The sequence below is a fragment of the Parus major genome, chromosome 1 (assembly GCF_001522545.3).
Source record: "Parus major isolate Abel chromosome 1, Parus_major1.1, whole genome shotgun sequence".
In the NCBI taxonomy this organism is placed as follows: domain Eukaryota; kingdom Metazoa; phylum Chordata; class Aves; order Passeriformes; family Paridae; genus Parus; species Parus major.
In genome coordinates, this window is record NC_031768.1 from 8,425,040 (window position 1) to 8,449,158 (window position 24,119).

The 24,119-nt window shown below is 39.1% G+C and overlaps 1 protein-coding gene across 5 annotated transcripts in view; it reads right to left on the reverse strand.

Moving 5' to 3' along the window:
* The window catches only part of SYTL5 (synaptotagmin like 5), a 79,141-nt gene that overhangs the window by 27,664 nt on the left and 27,358 nt on the right, over nucleotides 1-24,119 (reverse strand). For 4 of the 5 annotated variants that reach the window (XM_015646889.2, XM_015646882.2, XM_015646848.2 and 1 more), the window contains exons 3-6: nucleotides 15,645-15,860; nucleotides 5,968-6,080; nucleotides 4,591-4,723; nucleotides 2,645-2,770 (exon numbers count right to left, since the gene is read on the reverse strand). In XM_015646889.2, coding sequence (XP_015502375.1) covers nucleotides 2,645-2,770; nucleotides 4,591-4,723; nucleotides 5,968-6,080; nucleotides 15,645-15,860 — 588 coding nt within the window. The remainder of the gene's footprint in view (nucleotides 1-2,644; nucleotides 2,771-4,590; nucleotides 4,724-5,967; nucleotides 6,081-15,644; nucleotides 15,861-24,119) is intronic. The other variant, XM_015646897.3, reaches the window with a different exon arrangement.

A 24,119-nucleotide genomic window follows, 5' to 3' on the forward strand; every position in this document is an offset into this window, starting at 1 on the left:
AGCGCTGGGCTAACTTTGCCAGAGTAACAGAGCCCTGGGGAGCTGGGGGATCACCTGGAAGGAAAAACATAGGCAGAGATGAATTACAATTGCTTTGCAAGTACAAGTCACACAAGTATTGTCTACCAGAACTGCAGATGGCCCAAGCAGGCAGCTCTTGTCCAGGCTGCAGATGCTGTGTTTGTCCTTGTTCAACCCACACTGCACCCACATCCAGCAAGAGGAGGGACAACTCATCAAACATTCCTGCCAGGCTCTTCCACTGGTGTAAAGGGAAACTACAGTAACATGACACTTCTGGACACTTCTACAGCCTGTTTAATGCTAGCACTATCTCCAGAAACTCTAAAATCCTTGTGTGTGTGTGTGTGTTTTCCTCTATCTATCCATCTACCTCCAGAAAAGCACCAACTTGTTCACTGTCCTGTTCATGTTGCAGCTATGACTCTAGACCCAAACTGGTTGATTCTTTCAACCAATGTAGAAATTTAGAAAGGCTGGATAGGTCTTCTTGGAGGTTTCACATTAGTAAAAGTGACAAAAAATCATCTGTGACCAGCACACCAGGCCCCAGCTGCTAACATCAAAACAGGTGAAATTTTTTCCATGGAACATTTTCTGTTAGAAAATACTGGTAAACTCATATGAACACTGAGGGTTAGAAAGGGTAATCTGTTGCACTTTTTAAACATTTTTAAACAATGAAAATTATTTTAAAATGTGTCCTTAGTTCTTATTTCAGTCTGCTATTAGAGATTTGACACATTTTATACATGTTAAGTAGACAACAGAAAAATGGTGTTGTGACTGTGCCAGGCTTCTCCTTGTGATAGACAAGACCTGAGTGCAGTGGGGTGGAGTGCCTGTGTAAATGAGCCTGAAATTCCCACACTATTTCTCCTAGAAGTATCCTGACTTGATGCAGCCTCTCATTTCATTCAGCAGCAAAAACATTTACAGCATTCAGCAGTAAACATCTTTGCTGGACTAGAAACAAACCAGTAGAAGAGGTGAATTTATGGCCTGGGTTTCCCTGTTCCCAGCTCAAAACACCTTCTCATAAACAGAAATGTTTAAAAAGAATTCTCTCTTGATTTCCCTGCTGGTAGGTAAAATTTTTGACAATGTTACTCTGGACTTTGGCACAGGACACCAATTTCACCAGGTGAGAATGAGATGACAAGGAGAGAAGAAGTTGTCATAGTGACTCAATACCCCTAATTTAACAAGTCTTGCACTCTGGCTCTGAGAAACAGCTAGAAAATGATGATTTATGTGAAAGTGAAGCAGGGCAATCAAACATAAAAGCTGTCTTTACCGACTACTTCACTCCTAAATCCATACAGAGAGTTTACCAGGAGCTGAATTCCACCACCCAAACAAATTTTTTTTGCTTCATTTATGGTTAATTGCATGATAACTTTCTTGTAGTTTGGCACACAAAGAGAGCTGGACAGACCTTTCACAAGCATCCCTTTGTCCTTACCCTGATAAACTCTCAGAGAAAGCTACTAACATTGCATAACCTCAGTATTAAGCAGCACAGACACCAGATGCCTCAGGTTTTGTCTCTTAGATCCCTCACTCATCTCTACTCTATTTAATGAAAATGCAGAAAACCAGTAAAAATTCTACTTCTGGTCTCATAGAAGCCAGGTATGAGTCTGGTGAGATACAGAAGGCCCAATAAGCTTTGTGAAAAAAGATAGTGAACTGGATGGATTAAAGAAAACAACTAGCTTGAAAGATGGATTGGCTGGTAGGTACTGCAGCACCCAGTGGAAAAAAAAAAGAAATCAAACTGTCATGAATATTACCAATATCAGCTTAAAGCATATTGCAGAACATCTAGAAATTAGGATTTGAATTATAGGTAACAAAGAGAAGCAAGTTCTTGCTTAAAAAAGAAGGTTTATCTATGTGCAAACTAAACTCCATGATGGTTCTTTTACCTGTTATCCTTTGTTCCTGCATATCTCTTTGGAGTCTCTCAGAAACACAAGCTCAGAGACAGGAAATTGGTATTAGAACTTACAGAAATTTGTTAGTATTTTTTCAATCCAAATTGTAAAATTTCTAGGTGTGTGCACCTGATCAAAGAATGTGGGTCTATATCCAGTGTAGGCTATCCAACTGAACAAGGGAAAAGTGAGCTGCTTTTGGCTTCAGTTTGAATATAGGACGTGAAAGGAATGTTGCTCTTGGAATTTTATAATGACATCAGAGGCAACAGCAGAGATCGCTTAAGCCCAGAAGAATGATAAAATAGCTGGGACAATAATCATGGAAAGAGAAGGGCAAACAGCCTTTGGAAAAGAAAACATAAATTATGATTAATTAAAATTTCATTAGTAAAGAAAAAAACAAAGAACCTCAGTTCTGTAACATGAACACAACTCACCAGTTGAAAGCCAGAAAACAAAAACAACATACTGACCTTGGTCACCAGCTGAACACGAGGACAGTAAAATTATATGAGTGGAGATAATTTTTTGGTTTGTTGGGTGTTTTTTGTTAGTTTTATGAACATAAATTCTGTTTCTCAGACAGCATTTGTGCTGAGAATCCAAAGAGACAAAGCAGCCCAGGGCACTGGCCCATCCCAGGTCGGTCCCAGCAGGAGCTGTCCCAGACCCCAGCTCACCTCTCAGAGCACAGGGCTGATCTGCCACCACGCAGACTTGGGCTCTCAGCCTCTGAGCCTGGGTTCCTTTCACCTTCATCTTCCCCATAAGAAATTTCTCCTTTGGTAACTGCCCTGATAACCCTCCTATTGAAAGCAGGGAATAAAAGATTTTCAAAGTTGTCATGCGCACAGTCCATTAATTTCATCTAAACTATGGACAACTCTGGATATAAAGGTCAATAGAGCACCAAATCTGGTTATGAAACTGGTTCCTGGGGATAAAAACATCATATTTACTACAAACTGCATTTTAAGACACCAAAAAAAATAAAACATTCCTTCTATTTGAGCTTAGAACCAGAGCTGCCTTTTGTGAAAATTAATGTCTTTTTCTGGGGGACTAGTTAATACTAAGCAAAGTATGTTTGACTAGGTGTGTATATTTTCCTTTAGAAAATTATGCTATATGTACTTTCTCTTTAGATATTTCTAGAATTATATGCATCAAATGCCCCAAACATGACATCTCTAAAAAAACATAGCATCATCCCCTTTCCCTGCAAAACATGGCCTAATGGGACAGAAATGAATAAAATGAAATTTTGCAGAGTAATAGTATTCCTCATGACCTTACACACCACAATAGACTGATAAGTTATCTCATTACATGGTCAGTCACAGCTGACCCCAAAAAACCTTGCTACAACAAACCCACTCACGACATACACGACCGTGAAACATGAGGGAGGAAGAAATAAGCAAGGAAGAGGAACAATAATGAAATCTTTCTAAAAGAGGCCACCAAATATACCAGGAAAACAAGCCAAATTCTTGTAAGGTTAAATTTCTGTTATGGGGAATGTCACCAGTGAAAACACTTCTGTCCACAAACATAAACAGCACCACTAAAATAAATAACAATTATAAAAACAATTGTTTCTTGTAAGGGAATATGACTAATTGGTTTGCTTAAAGGATTTAAATGGAAGGAGAATTAGAAAAGTAAACTTTGATGCCCTCTTACTCTGGCTACCACTTAGCATGACTCAGAGCAAAATCTATGTCTATTATAAAGGATTCCCTAGGCTGGTTCTTTCTTCACTGTAACCTGAGAGCCCAGAGGTGCTCTGATGCTCTTTCCCCTTATATTAAAGAGAGATAAATAACTTCTGTTAGTTTCTGGAGTCACTGGATCAGGTAATTCCATTCTCATCTCTCCTCAGATGTAAAAATCCCATGGAGAGCATCCCCCTGCCCTGTATTTAGGATCCCTTCTAAAAATGTGTTCTTCCTTTCAAACAAACAGTTTTCCAAATACCATGGAGGCTCCAGCCATGATATGAACTTCCAGCCAGATTTTCTTCCCATTCACCCAATAGCTTCAAGCTAGGTCCAGACACCACTTGGGCACACACACACACCTTTGTCCCTGGAGACTGAGTGCCCCTCAAAGGGCACAGCCAAACTGGGGTAAACCCTGCAAGATGAGCAGCAGCAGCTCTCTTTATTCACTGTCACACAGACAGTCTCAGGCTGTACTTTCACAGCTGGAAGTTCAAAGGAAAACTTGTTTTGTGAGTCAAACTGACCAGTATACATAAAAACCAGGTCCTACAAATACTTTTTTTTCCATTTGTTTCTCTGACAAGCGTGTCTTTAAAGACACTCTGTTACTTTTAAGTAGAAACAAGAAAATTCCAAAAGGAAAATTGACTTTTTCTCTTCTTCCTTTATAGCTGAAGGATAATTACTGCTGCATTTACTAGGAAACAACAATCTAATTACAATAAATATGCTTATTGTAGGCTTTTTCTAATCCCAGGAAGTTTGAGGCTGATGTGGAAGACTGGAAAAGCTCAGAATAAAATCTATCCAACCATATACAGCTGCTTTTAGATTTATCACTGTTCAAAAAAACCTCCAGGAACCAAAACAAAAGCCAACAACAAAACCAAAGGATTTACCCAATCTTTCTAGGTCTGCTAAAAACAGATTTGTGCCCATTTGAGGAGCAGACTGGTACATCTGGCTTTTTTTCTTCATTCTCTTGGGGTTGATCTTTGAATGGTCTTTTTTCATCTGCATTGGAAACTGTGTCTGCAGTAGAGGGGAAAGAAAATAAAAAGTGAATTTCTGCACAAAAAACACAGCACATGTCAAACAACATACAAAAACAGATAATGAAAAAACCTTGGGGGATCTTGGTAATAAAATAAAACTTTAGCTTGAAATGTTCCTCATTATCAGCTCTTGTATTAAACTACATTTCTGTATTATTAATGACAATATTTAATAACCAAAGGACCTGAAATTTAATTTTCAAATGTACAATATATTCTGTGTTGAATGAAAGAATCTTTTCATAATTAAAATATTTGTTCCACTAGGAGCAAAGTATGGGAAAAATGGCTTAAATATATTTTTCAATATATCTATTAAGTAACAAATAATGAAATACCCAGTTTGACCACTGACATAATATCAAGAATTTACATACTTGCCAGTTTTATAGCTTCTGAAGCCCGGTGATATTGGCAAGGTCTGTATTTTCCAAGGAGAAGGTTTGCACCATGTATTTTTTCTGGTGGCAGTAAACCAGTCCCTCTCCTTACAAGCTAGGGGACAAAACTGGGAATAAATGCTACATGTGAAAGAGATTACCTAACAGCTTCTGTGTTCAGAGTGAAGGGCTTGAGTACAAACCATCAGCACTCAGCAAAAACTCCTATTTCTCACTCCTGGGGTAGCTGCAAGGCACCAGAGCAGCTCACACACACCAGGCTGTGCTTGGCCAAGACAGACAGACAATTTTCTGTACCTAAAATCTACAGGTGCAGCTTGTTTTGATACCTGGGCAAAAGGAAAGTCTGAATACCAGGTAACCTGGATATAACCCATGCTCCAGCAGACAGCACAGCAGCTCACATTTACCTTTCTTCTTCAGTTGAAAAAGAAAATTTGAGTGATTTTTACACACCACTATCACAACTAAGAGAATCTAAGGCCAAAAAAAAAAATGACCAGGCTGAGATCTCTCCATACAGCCAAACTTCCTGGCAGGAACTGAGAATGAACTTTGAGAGTCTCTGCTGCTGGGCTTTGCAGCTGAACACTGTCCACCTGTTTGGAAAGTGAGCTTTTCAGCAGCTCCCTATCTCCACAGAGATACTTCTTTCATATTGGCCTTTCCTGAATATTCATCATTCATAAATCACTGTATAGGCACAAATAAAAAAATTAAAATACTTCAATCTGGAATACAAAAAATACAAGTCAAACACACAAGAAACAATGTTTTGAACTTACAAAGCACAAGCAAATCTCCCTCTTGAGGTCCCTACCTGGGAATTTGTGAAGGATTGACTGTCTGACAACATCAGTTCCAAGATTTGATTGTTTGAAGCGCTTTGATCTCTCCTCAAAAAACCATTCTCCTGTCACTATCCGTAGCTCTCTGTACAAGGAAAATTAAAAAAAGCCAGGGATACATGCACATTAACAAACTTAGCCAAGCAAAGCTACTGCAGTTCAGCAATCAACTGCCAGGCTCATCAATTCTGGACAACATTTGACAGTTCAAAATAAAATGTAAAGAGATTGACTATAAAGCTTGGAATAATAGGACACTTAGCAGTAAAATACCACCTTACTTTGAGAATGGAAAGGGATTTTTAGTAGATGGAAATTTACTTGGCAAAGAAGTGTTTCAACCACATTTACAAGATTACTGTGAAAAAACAAAGAACATTCTGTCATCCCAGTCTTTTTTGAACTACTCAGGGTCAGTTTTCAATATCTCCAAAATGACGAGACATAGAAACAGCAACAGTAGATTGAGGGAAAAGATCCCCCACCAAAGCTCCTGCTGGATGAGTCAGCAGTTCATGGACCCCATGTGGTTATAGACAGCCTGCTGCAAGTGCATAAGTATTTTTCATTTTTGGTTTTATATGCTGACACTATATGCAGTTTCTTCTCATGGCAATGCTGCCGTGAGTCAGCTGCGTGTCAGTGGCTCAGAACAATGAAAATTTGTCTTTGCTGCTGGTCTGGATAATGCTGCTTTTTCTGGCTTCAAATTCTTTTACCTATACTAGCAATTAAACAAAACCTGTACTGGCATTGCTGTTTTTTTGCTGGGTATATTTTTGTGTTGGTTGTTAGACTTTTCCTGAATTAGTTTCACTATGGCACAGCATCACCATTTCTACTGCCTCGCTACACACAATTGATGGCAAAAAGCTAATAATCATGAATACTCTCATAAAAAGCAAATAAACAAACTAATAACCCCCAAACATTTAAAACTGATTTAGCTCCAGATATGTTCCTGCTTCCTGTTCAATAAGAAAACTTACTTTCAAACCTCTACCGGAAAATAAATCATCCAGTCTCTTGGGCATGAAAATTACTACAGATGGATTTAGAGCACTGATCAATATCTTCACTATTAAGTTATTTCTGAGTCATGCCTGAATGGAGTCTTACTTCAGAAAATACTAAAAATTACAGAATAACATCCTGACACTGGTGAAAAAACCTAATATTATCAGTTTGTCCTCACCTGTTAATGAATCATGCATCTTTCATGACTCACTAAAAAAAAATTAGAAAAATCAAAATCCTAAATACATGTCCACAAGCATAGAAATGGGTTTTTGCCTTATCTTGGTGCTGCAGACTCCTTGTGAAAAAGCCCTCCATAATTCATCATCACAATCACTCAGTCATTATGAAGGGTATTAAATAAAATCTTTATGCTTCAACCAAGAATTTTTAAATTACTTCTGTTGGTTCCAAACACTGAAAAGGATTCACTTCATTAAAAAATATGCCTGGCCTTGTTGGTGTGAAAAATTTTATTTTTCTCTGACCGGGTATTTTCACAATTCCCTCACAGCACACACTTCTCTGTGCAGTTATTTTATTCCAAGACTTCTGGCATGTTTAATGTTTTATATCAAACCATCCTTTCATTACACCATCGAATTCCATTGCAATGTGAGTGACATATCACATTGCAGTATGATCTATTTAGTTAATTCATTTTTTTCCTCAGTTATTTTCAAGTTTGACCATGAAACTCCACAAGCGCTGCTTTCCCCTTGGATGGAGATTTCACCTGATATCTTACCAGAAATACTTAACTTGATCAAGGTCAGACAGAACACTGCCCACATCCATACCCAGAGGAGCATCTTCACCCTTCTCCCAGCTCTGACAGCCTAAAGGAGCTGTGACCTTCACCCAGGGTTTCAGCAGAGTTGGAGGCTGCCTCACACAAAGCTCCAGGCTTTTACAACCAAACCTTGCAATTATTTTCACACACAGCCCTGACAGTGACACCCACCTGGGTTGCTGTGGCTCATGGAGGGGCAGCTCTTTGCCACAGAGCTCCTGGAGAGCCAGTCCCTACATTTTCTGGCCAGATGTGAATAGTGATGAGGGAGAGAAAACCTCTCTGGTGCATCACAGGTGCCCAGGGGCTTTTATCCAGGGTGGAAGGGTGGCTGAGAGCAGAGCATCTGCTTGTTTTACTGTCCAGTAGTTTTGTGATCTGATGTGGAGATTTGATCCTGCAATAGCAGGACCAGGAGCTCAGGGAGATCTACAGGGGCTGGAGAGACCAAAGGAGCTGCAGACAAGGGAGGGATGCTTGGGGCAGCTGTGGAAGGGGACTGGGAAGGAGGCAGGTGGAGGACTGTGCCAGGAAGGATCAGCAGTGGTGCTGCTGGTGGAGGCAGATCCTCCCTCAGCATCCATCCCTGGAGAAAACCCTTCTCTCCTCCATTCCACTGTGGTATGGGACCTTAGAGCTCACCATCAGTCTCCCTCTCTGTGTCCCCACTCCATCCCACGCCCTCTGAACAACCTCTGCTGCTTCTCTCTCTGGCAGTGAAGCAGCCAAGATGGGAAAGGCTGGCACCAGGCTGGGAGTGAGGAAGGACCGCTGTGCACAAGGACTTTCCCTTCCTCTTGCCATTCCTGTGTAACCACTGACCCAATACTCATCTTCCTCCAAGCACAAGCTTTGCAGGAAAGGGATAAATTAGTTTATTTGGGCAACAACACTTGATTCTTTTATCTTCTGGCAAAGGAGAACTAAGAAATCTACTTTTACTAATCTCACTCTGCTATCTGCAACCTGCCCCCACCACACAGCCCCAAATTACACAGCTTGTGCCCTCTTGCTTAGCAAGGGAATTTCCAGGAATTTGCTGCTGCCAAACACAAATTGGGTCCCAAGGAAAGAGGAAGGTACAAATCCCTTTTTCAGGGCTGAGCAGGTGAAGGGGTGTGACAGGCACTACACTGACAGGGCTGAACCGTGGGTCCATTCAGGTAATGACAGCAAACTGAATGCCCATCCTCTTCATCAGACTGATGTTATTAAGATCCACGTTTTTAATGAGGTGCCAGCTCCTTGGCAGGGATACTCTGAAGAGACTCACATCCATTCTGCTCTGACTTCACCAGAAGAATGAGGTCTGAGGCAAAACACAGACAGCTCCCTCAACAGAGGCACAAAGCATGGCTAACAGAGGGAGAATAGCACTTGCTATATTATAATAGAACAGCACAGAATATAATAATATAGCAGAAGAGCACTTGTTCTATTCAGGTGCTTCACCCCTCTGGCCAGCCCTGTCTATCCACAGGGAAAGGGGAAAAGCAACAGGCACTGACAGCCAGCAAGTGCTGCATGAAATGAGAGCCCTCAACACTCACTTCAGAGCTTCAAGACTGTCTTGAGATCCTGACTTCAGCTTGCAGACCTTTTTTTTTGCAAAATTTGCCTTACACAACAGATAATTTCTACAAAAATATCACTTTCTAATGAAATAAAGGGAAAATCCCCAAGCTTTGCAGCTTTGAATTTCCAGTGCACTAGTACTGGATGTATTTTCCATGTATGCTGAACAATTCATACAAAGACTAGTGTTCATGTTATCTTTATCACTCATACATGTCAGGAGTACCTATTAAAAGATTTTTTGTACTACTCATAAATATAAATTACTTCACATCAAATGATTGCCTAAGTCTCTGACTTGAAGTTTGAATTTAATAATTGCATTTGACATTCTGAATCAAAGAATTGAAGAGCAAGACCTAAACAGTTTTATAATAATAATAATGTTATTTTCATGCAATTATGACAATGGGAGTCTCTCCTACTGAGTTAGAAGAAAGATGCACTATTTCAGATGCAGCATTTAAATGAACCCTTTCTGTCTAAAGAACTGTTTCAGGTGAAAAGAAACAAGAGCTTTGCACAATAGTACATTGAATCAGTGTTTGCAGGTTTGGCTTTGTTGTTTGCAAAATGGGCCCAAGGTCCATACTGACTGCAGATTATGGTATGTGTGTGCATTTTCTTTACTTTCCCAGGTAGATGTAGCCCATGATGTAAACAACATGTATAATTTCTACCAAAATAGGATTTAGCCTGGCCTTCTGAGGTGTTCAACAGATGCTGAAGTGAGTAGTTCTAGAAAGAAGGAAAACTGTGTTAAAAATTGTAATAAAAGCAATTTTTGCATGATTGCTCTTTCCTACGCTCAGAAGAGCTAGGAAAATTAACATTCAAACAGTTAAATTGAGTACAAATACTTCAGGTATCTGCTAAAGTCCTTCTACGTTATTACTGATCCACCTACTCACATCATCATGTGAGAGGGAGCAGGATATGGTTCCATGCTTCTTCCCCCTCTGTGATCTCCTACTAAGCAAATTAATGACATGCTGCTTGAAAACAGAACATAACCTATGCTATGGCAGGCCTGACCCTGTCAAAAATTCAGATTTTCCACTCTCATTTTTATGAGGCACTTCATGGTTAAATGCCCCAGTTAATAATAATAAAAAAACCACTTAAGAAGGACAGATCCAATTGTTACTTTCAATTATTTCTTTAGGGAAAAGCCCCACATTAGTAAAACAGTTTCATTTCCATTTGATCATCCTAACTCACAATCACAGCAGAAACAAAAGATTCAGCCTACTTTCCTTTCTATCCCCTCAAGTTATTTTACTTCCTCAGGAAGAAAATGTGGGAAAAAAGGCAAAACCAAAGGCAGGGTAAAATGCAGCCTGTGTTTGAAAACACCAAAGCCCTCATCATACACCCTCACATACCCTCATCTTTCTATGTACTCAATTCCACAGAATATTTTCTACAACATAAATTAATTCCACTCTAAGTTTTATTATGCTCTGAGGCTGTTAAACAGATTTTTTGACCCTGTGAAAAGAAGGCAAACTTGCCTGAAGTTACTAAAATTATAAGAAATTTGAAAATCATTTGCATACTAAAACATTGGAAATGCCTCTATTTTTAGGCTCCTAATGGGAATAAATGTTACTAAGAGATACTGATGAATTTTCAAGACATGTTAAGACAGCATAATTATTTCAGAGATTAACACAAATTTTCCATTACTGCTTTGTTCTGCTGTAATAACTTGGGCTACCTAGGCATTTGATATATAAAGGCAGTGCTCTCAGATACCTAGACACACTTGCAATAAGAAATACAGACAGTATCAAGGTGTGAAATCTGCCTTTCAGAAGACAGCTGGAAGAACTTTATTTCCTTGATATACTATCTATTGATCATTTTGTCTGCCAAATTTAGAACAGAAACTGGTCATAATTTAAGAAGATGCAGGGGGAAGAAAAGAGACTTTAATGGAAAGTTTCTCTTTTAACACCCACGTTTGAAAGCTCCTGATGACCTCAGTGCTTTGTATGCAGAACAGAAAGATTCCTCTTTCAAGTGCATCACTACATATGGGCTCATTAAAGAGTGCAACAACACAACTATCAAACACAATCACATGGGTAAGGACTGTCTTGTTCTCTGACCTTAGCTGGAGAACTAATGGTCTAGCTGAAAACAGCTCTAATCCTTCTTGACCTGTAAATGCTTTCTCTTGAGACTTTATATTTTACCTGGTAATAACACCCATGAGGGGCAAAATCCAACTGAGTGATGTAATTCTGATATCCTCTGACAGTAACTGTAAACTGTAAGGCAAATTACATGTAAATCTGTTTGTTATACTTAAAAATACTGATGAACCTCTCTCACTATTCACATTCAAATGTCTTTCCTCAAATTCACTAAATCTCTTTTTTGGGAAGCTTTTCAGAATGTAATTAATGTATTTTAACGAGCTTCCCCATCACCATAAGCTATTTTTCAGGCAAGTCTGTCTCTGGAGAAATGGCAGATGAAATGCTCTAAATATTATTTTATAGAAATCAGATTCTCTTGTTGCCAGTTGATTGACAGATGAACAAAGAGACTGTATTATTAAATGAACTGGTATCTCACCCCTACACCCACCATCATGTTACTATGTCATGCATGGGGTTTTTTCATTTGTTCAGACAATAATATTATACTTTACCACATATTTATAAAATTGGTCTTGAAATTACTGCTCTTCAAATCTTCAAATCAAAATGAGCATGCTTGCAGTTTGCCACTTTTTTTTTTGTAGCTGGACATAAATCCACCATAACTCTTAAAGCAACAATATTTGACCCTAGCCATTTGACAAAATGCCCTTTCACTGTACTGAAAGCATCCCAAACTCCAGCATTAGGATTGGACAGGCAGGACTCAAAAACCTCCTAAGGAGAGAAATGTCAAAATGTATTAAATGAAGCAACAGGCAGATATTGGCTGATATTACCTTCGACCTTTTTACTGACACAACAAGTTATTTGTTTCTGCAACCACTTTGTAATACCTGTGTAATTCAGGTATTTCTGCAGTAATTTGTGCAGTAGTTGTCTCTTTGAATGAGCACATTCCCCAGCCAGTACCAGACCTTCTTCTCTCACACCAAATGTACTAATTGGGATTTCCAAGAGCTCTGAAACCCTTCTGGACATATTCCTGCAGGTGTAATTCATGACTAAGGAAGAGGGCTTGTACAAGCTACTGCTATAGCTATCACCTTAAATAGCACTTAAAAGTCACTCTGGAGCACATTTTGGGGAGCTCAGCCATGAGCTAGTACAGCACCAAAACTGTTAAGGGTTCACAAAGGCCATAAACACCTCTCCCTGATTTTTAAGGGTCTCACAGTCTATATGACAGCAGACATATCACAACAAGAGTTTAACCTGGCTCTGCTAATGGAACAGCTCAGCAGGGACTAGAGTCTATGCAGGTACCAGCATAATCAAAGGCTGCTAAAAGAGGGACAAAGGACAGGGAAAAATATAAAAGTTTTCCAAGACTCTTTGGAAAGCATGGTAAACCAGTTCAATTTGACAGACAAAAACACTGTCTGCAGGTCAGTGCTACAGAGCTAAAATATTTTTTCTCCTCTTCCTGCCTTTTGTTTGCTACTTATAAAGCATAAAAGTCTCTTAACACTGGATTATTTTCTTTTCCTTGCCTTCTGCCTTTTCATCTTGTCAAAGGCCCTATTAACTTAATCAGCCCCTCCATCAACTGTGATTAAAAAAGACTAAAAATCCTGGTTTCCCCAGCATTTCTTACTTGGTAGAAAAACAGAACTGAAATGACTTAAATGAGAACTATGTAAAATGATGTAACTGAAATGCCTTTCCCAAACTTCCATCTCCATACTGCCCACACAGAAGATAATCTCTCTGTGTACTCCCAGCAACAAAAGACATTTTACACATCATTAACTGTCATGAAGTCTTGCAGAAACACTTCATACGAGCAAAAAGCAAGGGGAGAGAGAGCTTTCAATCTAATAAAGATACTCAACCTGGACAGAACACCAGCATTTGGAAAGTTTAGCACTTTATAAACAAATTACACCATGCTTTGTAACAACCTGGAGGCAGACTTCACCCAGAATTAATTGTCAAGGTGACTGCTGAGACCACTGCTTGGCACACAGAAATGCAGCACAATCAGGAGGAGCAGAGGTCACATCTGTTTGGAGAAGTTGCCTCACTCATCTCTCAGCCCCAGAACAGGACCATCTTTACTGATGTCATCATCCCCAAGAGAGGTTTAGCCAACCTGTTGCAAAACAACCTTCTGCAACCCTTCCAAGTTATGCCAATGTTCATTCCACCTAAATTACATCCTTTCACTGCAATTTAAGTATCACATTACTTTTCTTACCCAAAGAGGGGTCATAGAACAGCCTGTAAGCCACTTTCTGTAGATTTAAAACTCAGGTATTTTCAGTCTTCTCTTGCCTAGGCTGAACATTAGTAACTCCTTCTATTGCTCTGGACATCATGTGTTCTAAATTGCATAATTTTCTGCTGAACTTTCTCCAGGTGCTAATATGAATTCTGATACACAGAAATGGGTAGGTACTCTATATAAAATAGAATTTTATCATGTGTTTTACAGGCCATAGTTTGGCTGGTACATCATTGTGTGATGCTCAATTTTTCTGCAGTGGAAAATTCTGTTGATTCATGTTCAGCTTTTATCCAGTACAATACCCAGATCCTTTCCAAGGAACAGCTGCAGAAGCTGTTTTTATCCTCATTTTATATTTCTGCAGCTGCATTTTTTCCCAAATGTAGTACTTCCACATGCCCATAGGGAGCCATCACTTCCTTTACCTTCAAACCACTTCTCTAAATTCTAAGCATCACTTTGAAACCCAATCCTGTCCTTCAGCATGCCTGGAGCACCTCTCAGTTTTATGTCTCCTGCAGGTGTAACTGGAAAATTCATCTGCTGCATGAAGGTCCTTAACTAAAATCTTTAACAGTAACAAGCCGGGAAATATTCTGCTCTAAATCACTGGGGTTTAAAAAAAGTTTTTTTGGTTTGTATGTGTGGTGCATTTTTGGGGGTTTTTTGGGCTTTGTTTCCTTGAGGTTTTTTTGACAATGAAATATCCATAACCATGCTGAGAACAGAGTTTTACAGTTTTCCAGGCAGGTCTGCAATCACACTGGCAGAATTTATTCCAGGGCACAGCTACCCTAATCTGTGAGGCTATTAGAAAGGAACAAGAAAAAATATCAAAAGGTTAATTTTAGCCAAGTTATGAGACAGCAACAGATCCTCCTCTGTCACCTATCAAAGGTGGAAATTAAATTGGTTTTGACATTATTTGTTCTTGAGCCACCTCTTACTTACCATCCTGTCACCTTGTCTCGGCTTTCAAACAACACAGCTACCATTATTTTCAGTGTTTTTAGACAAATTAGAGGTAGTGTGGCAGGGTCAACAAATCCCTTGTTCTTTTCTTCATTTTTAAAGGGTAGCACTGTGTTTGCTGTTCTCCATGCTGTCACCTCACCTGCACCCCATCACTTCTGAAAGGCACAGCACTGACATCATCTCAGGAGCTGCCTGAGGCAAAATACAAGGAGCTCAGCCAGGCCCCTACCAATTTAAAACCATTTCACAAATCAAACACTTAAAGATTTTTCATCTTAAAGGGTGAGACACTGTCCTTTGGATGTGCCCCACTGGATGCAGAGGAGGTTAAGGCATCTACTTAAAAATGGATGCAACTTTCTAAAGCTAAATTAGAAGACACAAGCTCTAAACACTATGCCCTGCTGTATTAATTTTTCACTAACTGTCTAGGTAGCCAAACTCTTGACAGAACTAATGATCTGGGTTCACTTCCTGAAACAATTTACAGAAAGCCTTCCATTTCTCATCTTGTTAGTTTGAAAGCCTGTTTTAAAAAATCTCTCCAATTCTCTTTTTTATCACATCTCTACCCTTACATCATCCTTATATGTATACTCAGGATACATAACTGAATTTTGTTGCCCAACACATTTTTCCTTTCCTTCATGGTTATCTTATCAAGTCAAGCTAAAAAAATCCCATATTACAGAACTAATCAAGTGAATTATTCTTCCAAGTCTTTGGGAAACAAACTAGTTGAAACTGGCCTGGAACTGGGGAAAGAGATAGCCCAGCAAATAAAACCCCAAGAGAAGGCTCTCCCTTGTGTGCTGCCTGTGCATGTTCCTCTGTGCTGAGGGGATGTACAATGGTGGCACCAGTGGTTATAAAAAGCACCCAACTTACGCGATCTTGGCGCACAGCGAGCACTTCCAGTGCCCATCAGCTCCCAGCACACGGCACATGCTGCAGACTCGGAGTTTGCAGCTCTGGCACAGGTCTCCCCTGTCAAAGATGAAGCCCAGGCTTTTCTGGCAGCGAGCACAGACCCTGCTGTTTTCCTGCTGAGAGTGGCGGTTTCTGCCTTTCCTTTTCACTTCCAGAAGCTCATTCTTCAATTTCCTAGAAGTAAAAAAATAAAATATTTTAATTTGGAGATTCAACTAATTGATCTGCTAGAACTTATTAACAGATTAAGACTGTGTGTTAAAAATACAAGACATAAGTAAGTGCAATTTTTTTGGTTGTATTTGCTGTATTTCTTGACACACACATGACACAGAACAAGTCTATCTTCCAGCTGCCAGACATGCAGTCAAGAGGAAAATCTGGTAGATGACCATAAGTAACTGCAGATAGCTGAGCAGTTCTGGACAACTGATAAACCATCTTTGCTTGCCCCTTATCAATAATTCAAGTCATGCTGAGCCCAGGTTGACAGCAGCTCAGAACTGAGACTATCCAGTGCATGCACAGAGGGAAAAGAGGAAAACATTTTCTGCAATTAGTGTGCATTAAATAATATACCAGTGCAGAGTTAGCTAGGAGTACATATACAATACTGCACCAGTTATTCAAAGCCTTAAAAGAGCCCAAACCAAAAGATCTAAATAGAAGTGGTGTTATGCTTTTTACACTTTGATTATGATGCCACAATCAAAGTATAAAAGGAGAATGCCAGTTGAAATAGTATGACTTGTAGATCCTACCAGTTCTACCACTCTGACTCTACAGAATAAAATATTCATGTTTAAGATTTAATTTTGAAGTCTGAAGTTTCAACAGCCAATGGGTCAGGTCCTTAACAAGGAAATAACCCTGAGATGTAACTAAGCTCAGTGGCTGCTAAATTCTTTCCATTTTACATGCCTGGGTGTTGCTGTGTCCCCATTACCCCACCCTTCCCTATGCTGACTTTCATGCCCATCATCAGGCCCCCAAAGTCTCTCAGTCATGAAGCAATCCAGCTCACTGAAATCACTGTCTCTGTATGATCTCATAGATGCTTGAGGGGGGATTTAAAAACCTGCACCTAGAGATCAGTAAAAATGTGTCAGAAGAAAACCACATGGAAGATAAAACCAATAAAAGATTGCAGGTTGCAGCCTAGTAAAGGAGGCCAGGAACATTGCTTGGGCCACCAGGGAAACAGCTCTGACAGAATTAGGTTATTTGTGGATAACACTGCCTTGCTAAAAGGTTGGCTAGCATTTTGCTTCCCACTGGGATCCCATGAACAGCAGCTGCTCTGCAGCCACCTGACCTGATGCTCAGCCTCTGACAGCTTTACAAAAAGGGCACGTCCAATCCCTCCAGGCAACAACTGCAAATCCCAGTCAAGGGTTTTCCTCTGCTGGCCTCTATCCAAAAGTGAGTTTTTCATCCAGCTTTAGACCTTTCTCCCACATGCAATCCAAACAGCCTTTCATGCCTGAGCCTTCAAAAGTCTGCCCAGGCTTCACATGCCTTCTTGGTATTTGTTAACTCTTCTTGTACTTTATTGATTGCATCTTACATCTCCCCACTTCCTGCAGAGATGCTTTTGGTTGCAGGCATGTGTTCTTTTCTTTCTGTGAGTCAGCTCCAATGCAAACAGGTGACTTATGCTGTGAGAACTGCCAGTGGTGCTGGGTATTGCCACTGTGCACAGAGAAGGGGGATGATCTTTATTTTTGGAATTCCCATCCTTGGATCCATCTTCCAAGCAAGTCTGCCTTCAAACACCAAAAAAGAACTCATCTGCTTCTTCTGGACTGAGAACTAAAGGCAACCCACCACCACCAGAATGCTCCTGACCACACCATTTTCAAAAGACACCCCTTGAATAACAAATACACCTTTAGGTGCTTTTGAAGACACCCAATTTCCACCAAGTTTATACCAAGTTTATACATATAAACATATCTCACTAAACATCAAACATCAAACAATATTCACAAAAGTTTAATGATTTGCTGTCACCCCTCCAGCAATGTGAAGCTGTCAGAGATAAAGTGCTGTGCTACCTGGTTGCTTGGAGTACCAGCTGACCTTAGAGAAATTTGTTCAGATTGATTTGTTAAGATTGATTGTGCTTTCACACAGTGAGAGGTATTGCAGCACTTTCCAGGTTCAAATTCACCTTGCCCTGGACTTTTGCAATGACCTCAGGAGCTGGAATTCCCAAAGACCTGGCAAGCCTGTAAGGACTGAGGCCAGGGTTGTGCACACTGGCCTTTCCCACATGCTTTGGCACCAAGTCTTCTGTTCCAGCAGACCCACACTTTTCCTTGCCTTCCTGTAGCCCCCATTTTCTCTGCCACAATGTTCTCCTGCTAATCTCACCTAATCTGTTTGCCAAACTTGACCACCAGTTCTCTACTTCATCACTGGTCGTTCTCTCTCTATCCCATCTTTTCCGTGGTCTCCCACCAAACCTGTGACTTTTTATACATCAGAACCACCAGGGAATGTTTAACAGAGAGTTTTTGAGACACAACTGCATTTTTAGTTTTTATTCAGGTTTGTAAAAGTTTGGTCGATCACGTACCCAAGAACTAAAAAGACACAAAAAATTCAGTTCTAGTTTCATTTGGCACTTGAGTGTCTGCATGCAAACCAGGCACCTAACCCTTACCAGGTGTCAGAGTAACTGAGAGGATGAATATTATTAATCCTCAAATCTCAAAAGGGTTAGAATACTAGTGCACTAGCAAAGGTTTATTTTTCATAATGGATTTATTTCCAGTGGCTTATTTTTACTGAAAAAACTTAAATTTATCATGACTCTTTGCATTTCAGGAACTTGACACGCAGTTATTGGTAGTTGCCATCTTTTTGGCAATAATCAGTGTCCTGTGCACCACATCCAGGTGTCTGGTGTGAAACACAGCCTCCACTGAACTCCTTCCACTCCAGCCTTCTCCCTCCCCACTGAAACTTTCAGGCCCTTTTGAGCTTAGTTTAAAGTATTATTGGGCACAAAATCTGTTTTAAATAGTTCCAATTTAAAATTAGGAAATGTCTATAGGCCCAAAACAATAAACAGCTTTTTTTCTTTTAGAAGTTTGCTTAGAGATCAACATGTTGAAAAACTTATTAATGTCCTTGTGACATTAAAAACACATTATTCCTACTATTCAGTAGTGTGATTACAACAGTATTTCCTACTGTTTATGTGTAACACAATCTAAAATTCTTATCAGGTGATAGCTGATCTGCTAACAGTATAAATTCTGAAAAGTGTTTTCTTATTTTTGAATATAAATTGCCTTTGATGACGTCCAGGGAACTGAGAGAAAATAAATCAACCCAGAGTTTCTCCACTCAAACACATAAGAAAGAAAAATTAAAAAGCAAGGAGTGCACAGACAGATACAATGGATATGAACTTCCATTTGAGATTATAATTTGTTGAGCTGAACTCCTGATTGACAGCAACAAATACATTCATATCTTAAGAAAATAAAAAATGAACTGTCTGAAGGGGCAGGAAGAGCAGGAGGAGGTGGGTGAGTCATCTGAAAAAATCCATCATCAGCACAGTCCCTAAGCCAGCACAGCTGAGCTGCAGTGCTGACACTGCACTGAAAAGGGATAACAAGTGCAGCCTGTAGCTGCATGGATTTACCACTACATTTATTTCCCAGGGCAGGAACCAGCTGAATTACAAACACCCAATTTCCTGGTGCCAGTCTAACATTTGCATGCTCCATAATTTAAAGGTATACATTTAAAGATGGAGTTAGGCATTTTTAATCGCAAATATTAAACAAGAATTAATCTTTATCAATCTTCTCCTAGTAATATGAAAAGGAAAATAAAACTCAGCAGAAGCCAATTTAATAGGCTTCTGGAGAAGAAGAATCCTATCATTCATTGAAGTTTCTAAACCTTTCATTACAATGGCTGTTTGATGGAAGATAGCTGTTAAAAATAAATTTGATTCTGCCAAGTATAACAGAATATGTAGCCATTTTTCCAGACTATGAATTTATATTAAGATCTTTCTACTGTCTGAGAAAATATGTTAAGCACATTGGAGATGAGTTCTGTTGCAACCATTATTCCAGGTAACACTGGCATGTCTTAACCTGAGCCTTTCCAAAGGTGGTCTAAAAGGCCCATGTAAAATACAGCAGGAAATAAAACAAAAAACCCAACCAAATAAACCAGCTCCAGAATTCATAGCTCTTGGCAGAGTTGCCCACCTGAGGCACAGGAACCCCCAAAGAAATCAGGTCCTTCCCTATGGATGCCGAAAGCGATGAGGCAAAGGTCCTTGTTCGTTCACAAATGCAGCCTCAAGAGATGAGATATTCTCAAATCTCTATAATACTGCAAAGAGGAAGCAATGAGAAGCCTTAACAGATCCATTTTTTATTAAAAATAAGCTTTACTCTAGAGAATATTTATCCCTCAAAAGTATAATAGCTATATTGCTGCAAGAGGCAAGACATTCTTTGCCCAAGTCATTTACTTAAATGAATGCCATAATTTCCTTTAACTCTGTAAGCACTATATCCACTTAAATTAAGTTAGGTAACTTTTAATACCAAACTGATTGGTTTGGATAGGTTTTTTTCTATTTCAGTAGGATTTTAGAAAGCGATGTACTTTGAATTTTTTTCTACCTCATCTCCTCTCCATTAAAAAAGCCACTCAAACTGCTAGATGTAATAACATACATCATTCCTGAGTTTGATTTTCAAATTTCTCCTGGGTCTTCTTTCTCCCCATTTTCCTTTTTCCTCTGAAGATGTAGAGCAGCATAATCCAAGTATACCTAATTTTATTTTGCCATTCTAAATTTCCAGAGTTCAAAAAGTCAAAAAAAATTAATTAAAAATAAAAAGGGCAACCCTCTCCCTCCTCAATTATAATGAAGGAGTTTATCAGGAAAAATAAATTAATTTCTTTTGCACAAATGAATAGAAACATCCTTGTTCTGAACCTGTGCAGCTGCTAACTTAGATACTAGAGAACTTTTCTGTGCATGAGCTGCATCCACATACTTGAGTATGAAGAGGAAAGGCAGTTTTCATTCCAGACTGATCCTAAGTACCTTCTCCAAACTCAGCCAAATTCCCTTCTCTGTCTGGCACAGTATGCTGAAAATAACAGCAAATATTACTGAGAGTTCACAAAAAGAACTGGGCTATTAAAAACTTCCTTTGAGATCTCCTTGGACTGTAAAATATGAATACCTGAAGTATTTCTTATTTAATAAGCACAGGTTTTCACATTTTGTTTATGTAGCAGGTCAATGTGATAAAAACTGTGTTAAGAACACCCAAGTATGGAAGAACATTGATGACAACATCAATGTATAAAATATAAATCAATACAAAATCAATTTGATAAGGAAACAAACAAAGAATAAATTTGCGAAGAAAAAGAGATCTGGCATAAGGAATGGCAGAACAGAGCCCAGTGGAAAGAAGGAAAGGAGGCATGGGAACTGAAATTATACTGGATATCATAATGATGACAAACTTCCATAGATGAAACCTTTTCTGGATAACTCACTCACCCTCTCAAATAAAGATGGTTATTAAGATTGAAAAAAAAAGAGACAAAACACTGTTGGTTTCTTGCTAGTCCTCAATAAAACTGATGGCAGCCAGAATATGGAGATTAGTCACCATGAGAAGTTCTTTCATCACTGCAGGATTGTGGTTCTCAAAGAACACAGGACAGCAAAACAAGTGTACTGGCAATAGTAACTACCCTTGATGGAAAAGTCTTTGATTCAAAAAGCAGCAATGTCTTAAGCTGTGTTAAATACACCTCACAAATGTCTGAGCTGCCAGACAGGAACTCTGCAACTTCCAGGTGCAGATGGCCAATGTTCTTTAACACGAGGGCTCTCTCCTTTATATACATTTATATTTATATATATACAGAAACACAGACCATGCACCATATTACATATGTTATCCTGCAACCTTTTTGTGCTTATAAACAAGCCCAAATGGATACTCAGATAAGTCACTTCCCATTCCCAGTCCTCAAACTTCTGCTTTCCTAAAGTACTTGCCTGCAGCTACCACGTGGTGGTATCCACGCTAACAATTTCTCCTATATTATAATGAAGTTAGTACCCTAAATTATTCCCATGGATCCCTTTGGACTGATGAGAAGATGCCATTTTAGTCAGATGAAAAGACAGGAATGCTAACTTTCCTTGTCAATACAGATCTGGGGCTTTTCTTACTCAGCTTCTGGCAACAGAAATGCCATCGGAGAGGTTCAAGCAACAACCCATTAAAGCCTTTTTCTTGGACAAAACTGGCAAGTTCCTTCTTTGCTTTCTCAGCACAGCAATTATTACTCTGTCTCCTCTAAAAACACGGCATTCATAGCTGTGCTCCATAAAGAATGGAAAGGAACTTTGCATTTTGCACCCTAACAAAATAATTAAGGTAAGAATGGATGATTTTACTCAAATAATCTTAGCAATTGAAAAAAAACATGATGGTAATTCAACTGACAAAAAAATCACATCATAAAGCAATGTTTAGAACACTGTAGGTTATTTCTACAAGTAATCTATTAGCAGCTTCAAATCAATATTCAAATAAAACTTTCAGTTTTATCCATCTCATGCAAGGTGCACACTTAGAATTAAGAACATAAATCATAATCTTTATTAAGGAGATTGATTATCTGTATTATCAAAACTAGACCTCAGAAAAAGAACTTGATGACTTCTGTGTTTCTCTCTCATGTGGGTGAAATAATTGTGCATCAAACAAAAATATAAGAAGAGCCACCTGCACTCCAGAATACAAGCACAAGAGATAGTAAAAACAACCCTTAACAATTTCATTATTAGAACATCCTCCCACATTTACCCATTGCTTTCATAATGAATAGAAAGGTCTTTTTAAGTTACAAGGGCATTTGAAAACTAATAGGAAGAGAAAAAAAACAATTATCAAGATAGACTCAGAAAGAATGGAACAGGAAAATAAGAATTCTACAATACAATGTACAAGTAAGCATCTTCCCAGAGTGGAAAATGCCTCAAAAACAAATAAAAAGGGACTTGCTCTTTTGCAAAGTACTTCACTAAAGTATATAACAGATTGTACTAAATGGAATTTTAAAGACAACAAATGTTCCTCTGAAGTGTGCTTATAAGCCATGATTATAGATCCTTGCCAAGTTGTACTAAGAAAGAAAAATTAAAAAGTCTCCTAGGAAGCAGTTAACCATCAAATTCTTTATAGTTTTTATATTCTGGAAATCTTTTATAGACCACATTCCACTGTTATCAGGCAAAGTAAGGTCTCATGACAATAAATATGAAGCCAATTGGTTTGTACACAGGTTCTAGAAGTATGCATAAGCACCACATTGCATCATTAATTATTCTTATTAACATTGTATTTCAGATGAATTTCATTTTGAGTATTTTCTTAGGGTGCTTCTTCCATTTTTACCAAATAAGCCAATACCACTGCAACTTCACTGGACTGTGCTGAACTGTACCCTCCAGGGGTGCTAAAAGTTCCCAGACTTAGCAGATTTGGCAGAGTGAATTCCAACAATGCCATAAAAAGGAGAAAATCTGGGGAGTTAAGCCATCATATTTAAAAAAAAATAAACAGGAACAAAAGAAACCCCAACCTAACCAAATGAAACAAAAACCCAACAAAACCTCAGAAGTTTCAAATTTCCATTTGAGATTGGGAAATGACAATAGTAGAAAAAAGCTTTCAGGGGCTAGAGGAATCTGGGGATCTGATGCACTCCAATACTGATGCTTTGACAGATGATTATTGGCACATCACACATTTCCAAGGCCACCACCTCAGGAAACCAAAATACTTTATTTGAAATTTTTAATTTATTACTAAATAGAGCAGAATGCCTGGAACAAACAGTGCTCCATCTGTTTTCTTCTTCATCTCACAAATCATTTAGGAGACAAAATGATTAATTTTCCCACACCACCTTAAAGAAACACCTTTCCTTCCAGTCTGGCAGCAGCAGCAGCAGCCAGTTTTCACCCCCTCCTTTTAGGTGAGCCACTGTGCTCCCCAGGTGAGTGTGCTGCACACCACAGGGGCATTGCACTTACACTGGCTTCAGCTGGAGGAGAGAAGCTTTCAAAGCCTGTGGCTAACTCTGCATAAATCTACAGATAATTTGTTTTACACAGTGGAAGCTTCAGCAGGTGCTGAGCATACACCTTTGCAATGTCTAAAATGCTTGTAGAAAGTCAAAGGGAAGAGCAATACAGCCTGGCCTTGGGATTCATGGACAGAAACCAGCAAGGGCAGGAAATTTTCCCTCTGACATTCATTATATTCAGCAGCCTCGCCAGCCCCCAGTGCTGCATCCATCCACACCAAGCTTCTTTCTCAGAACCAACACTGTGGGAAACTACAAGAG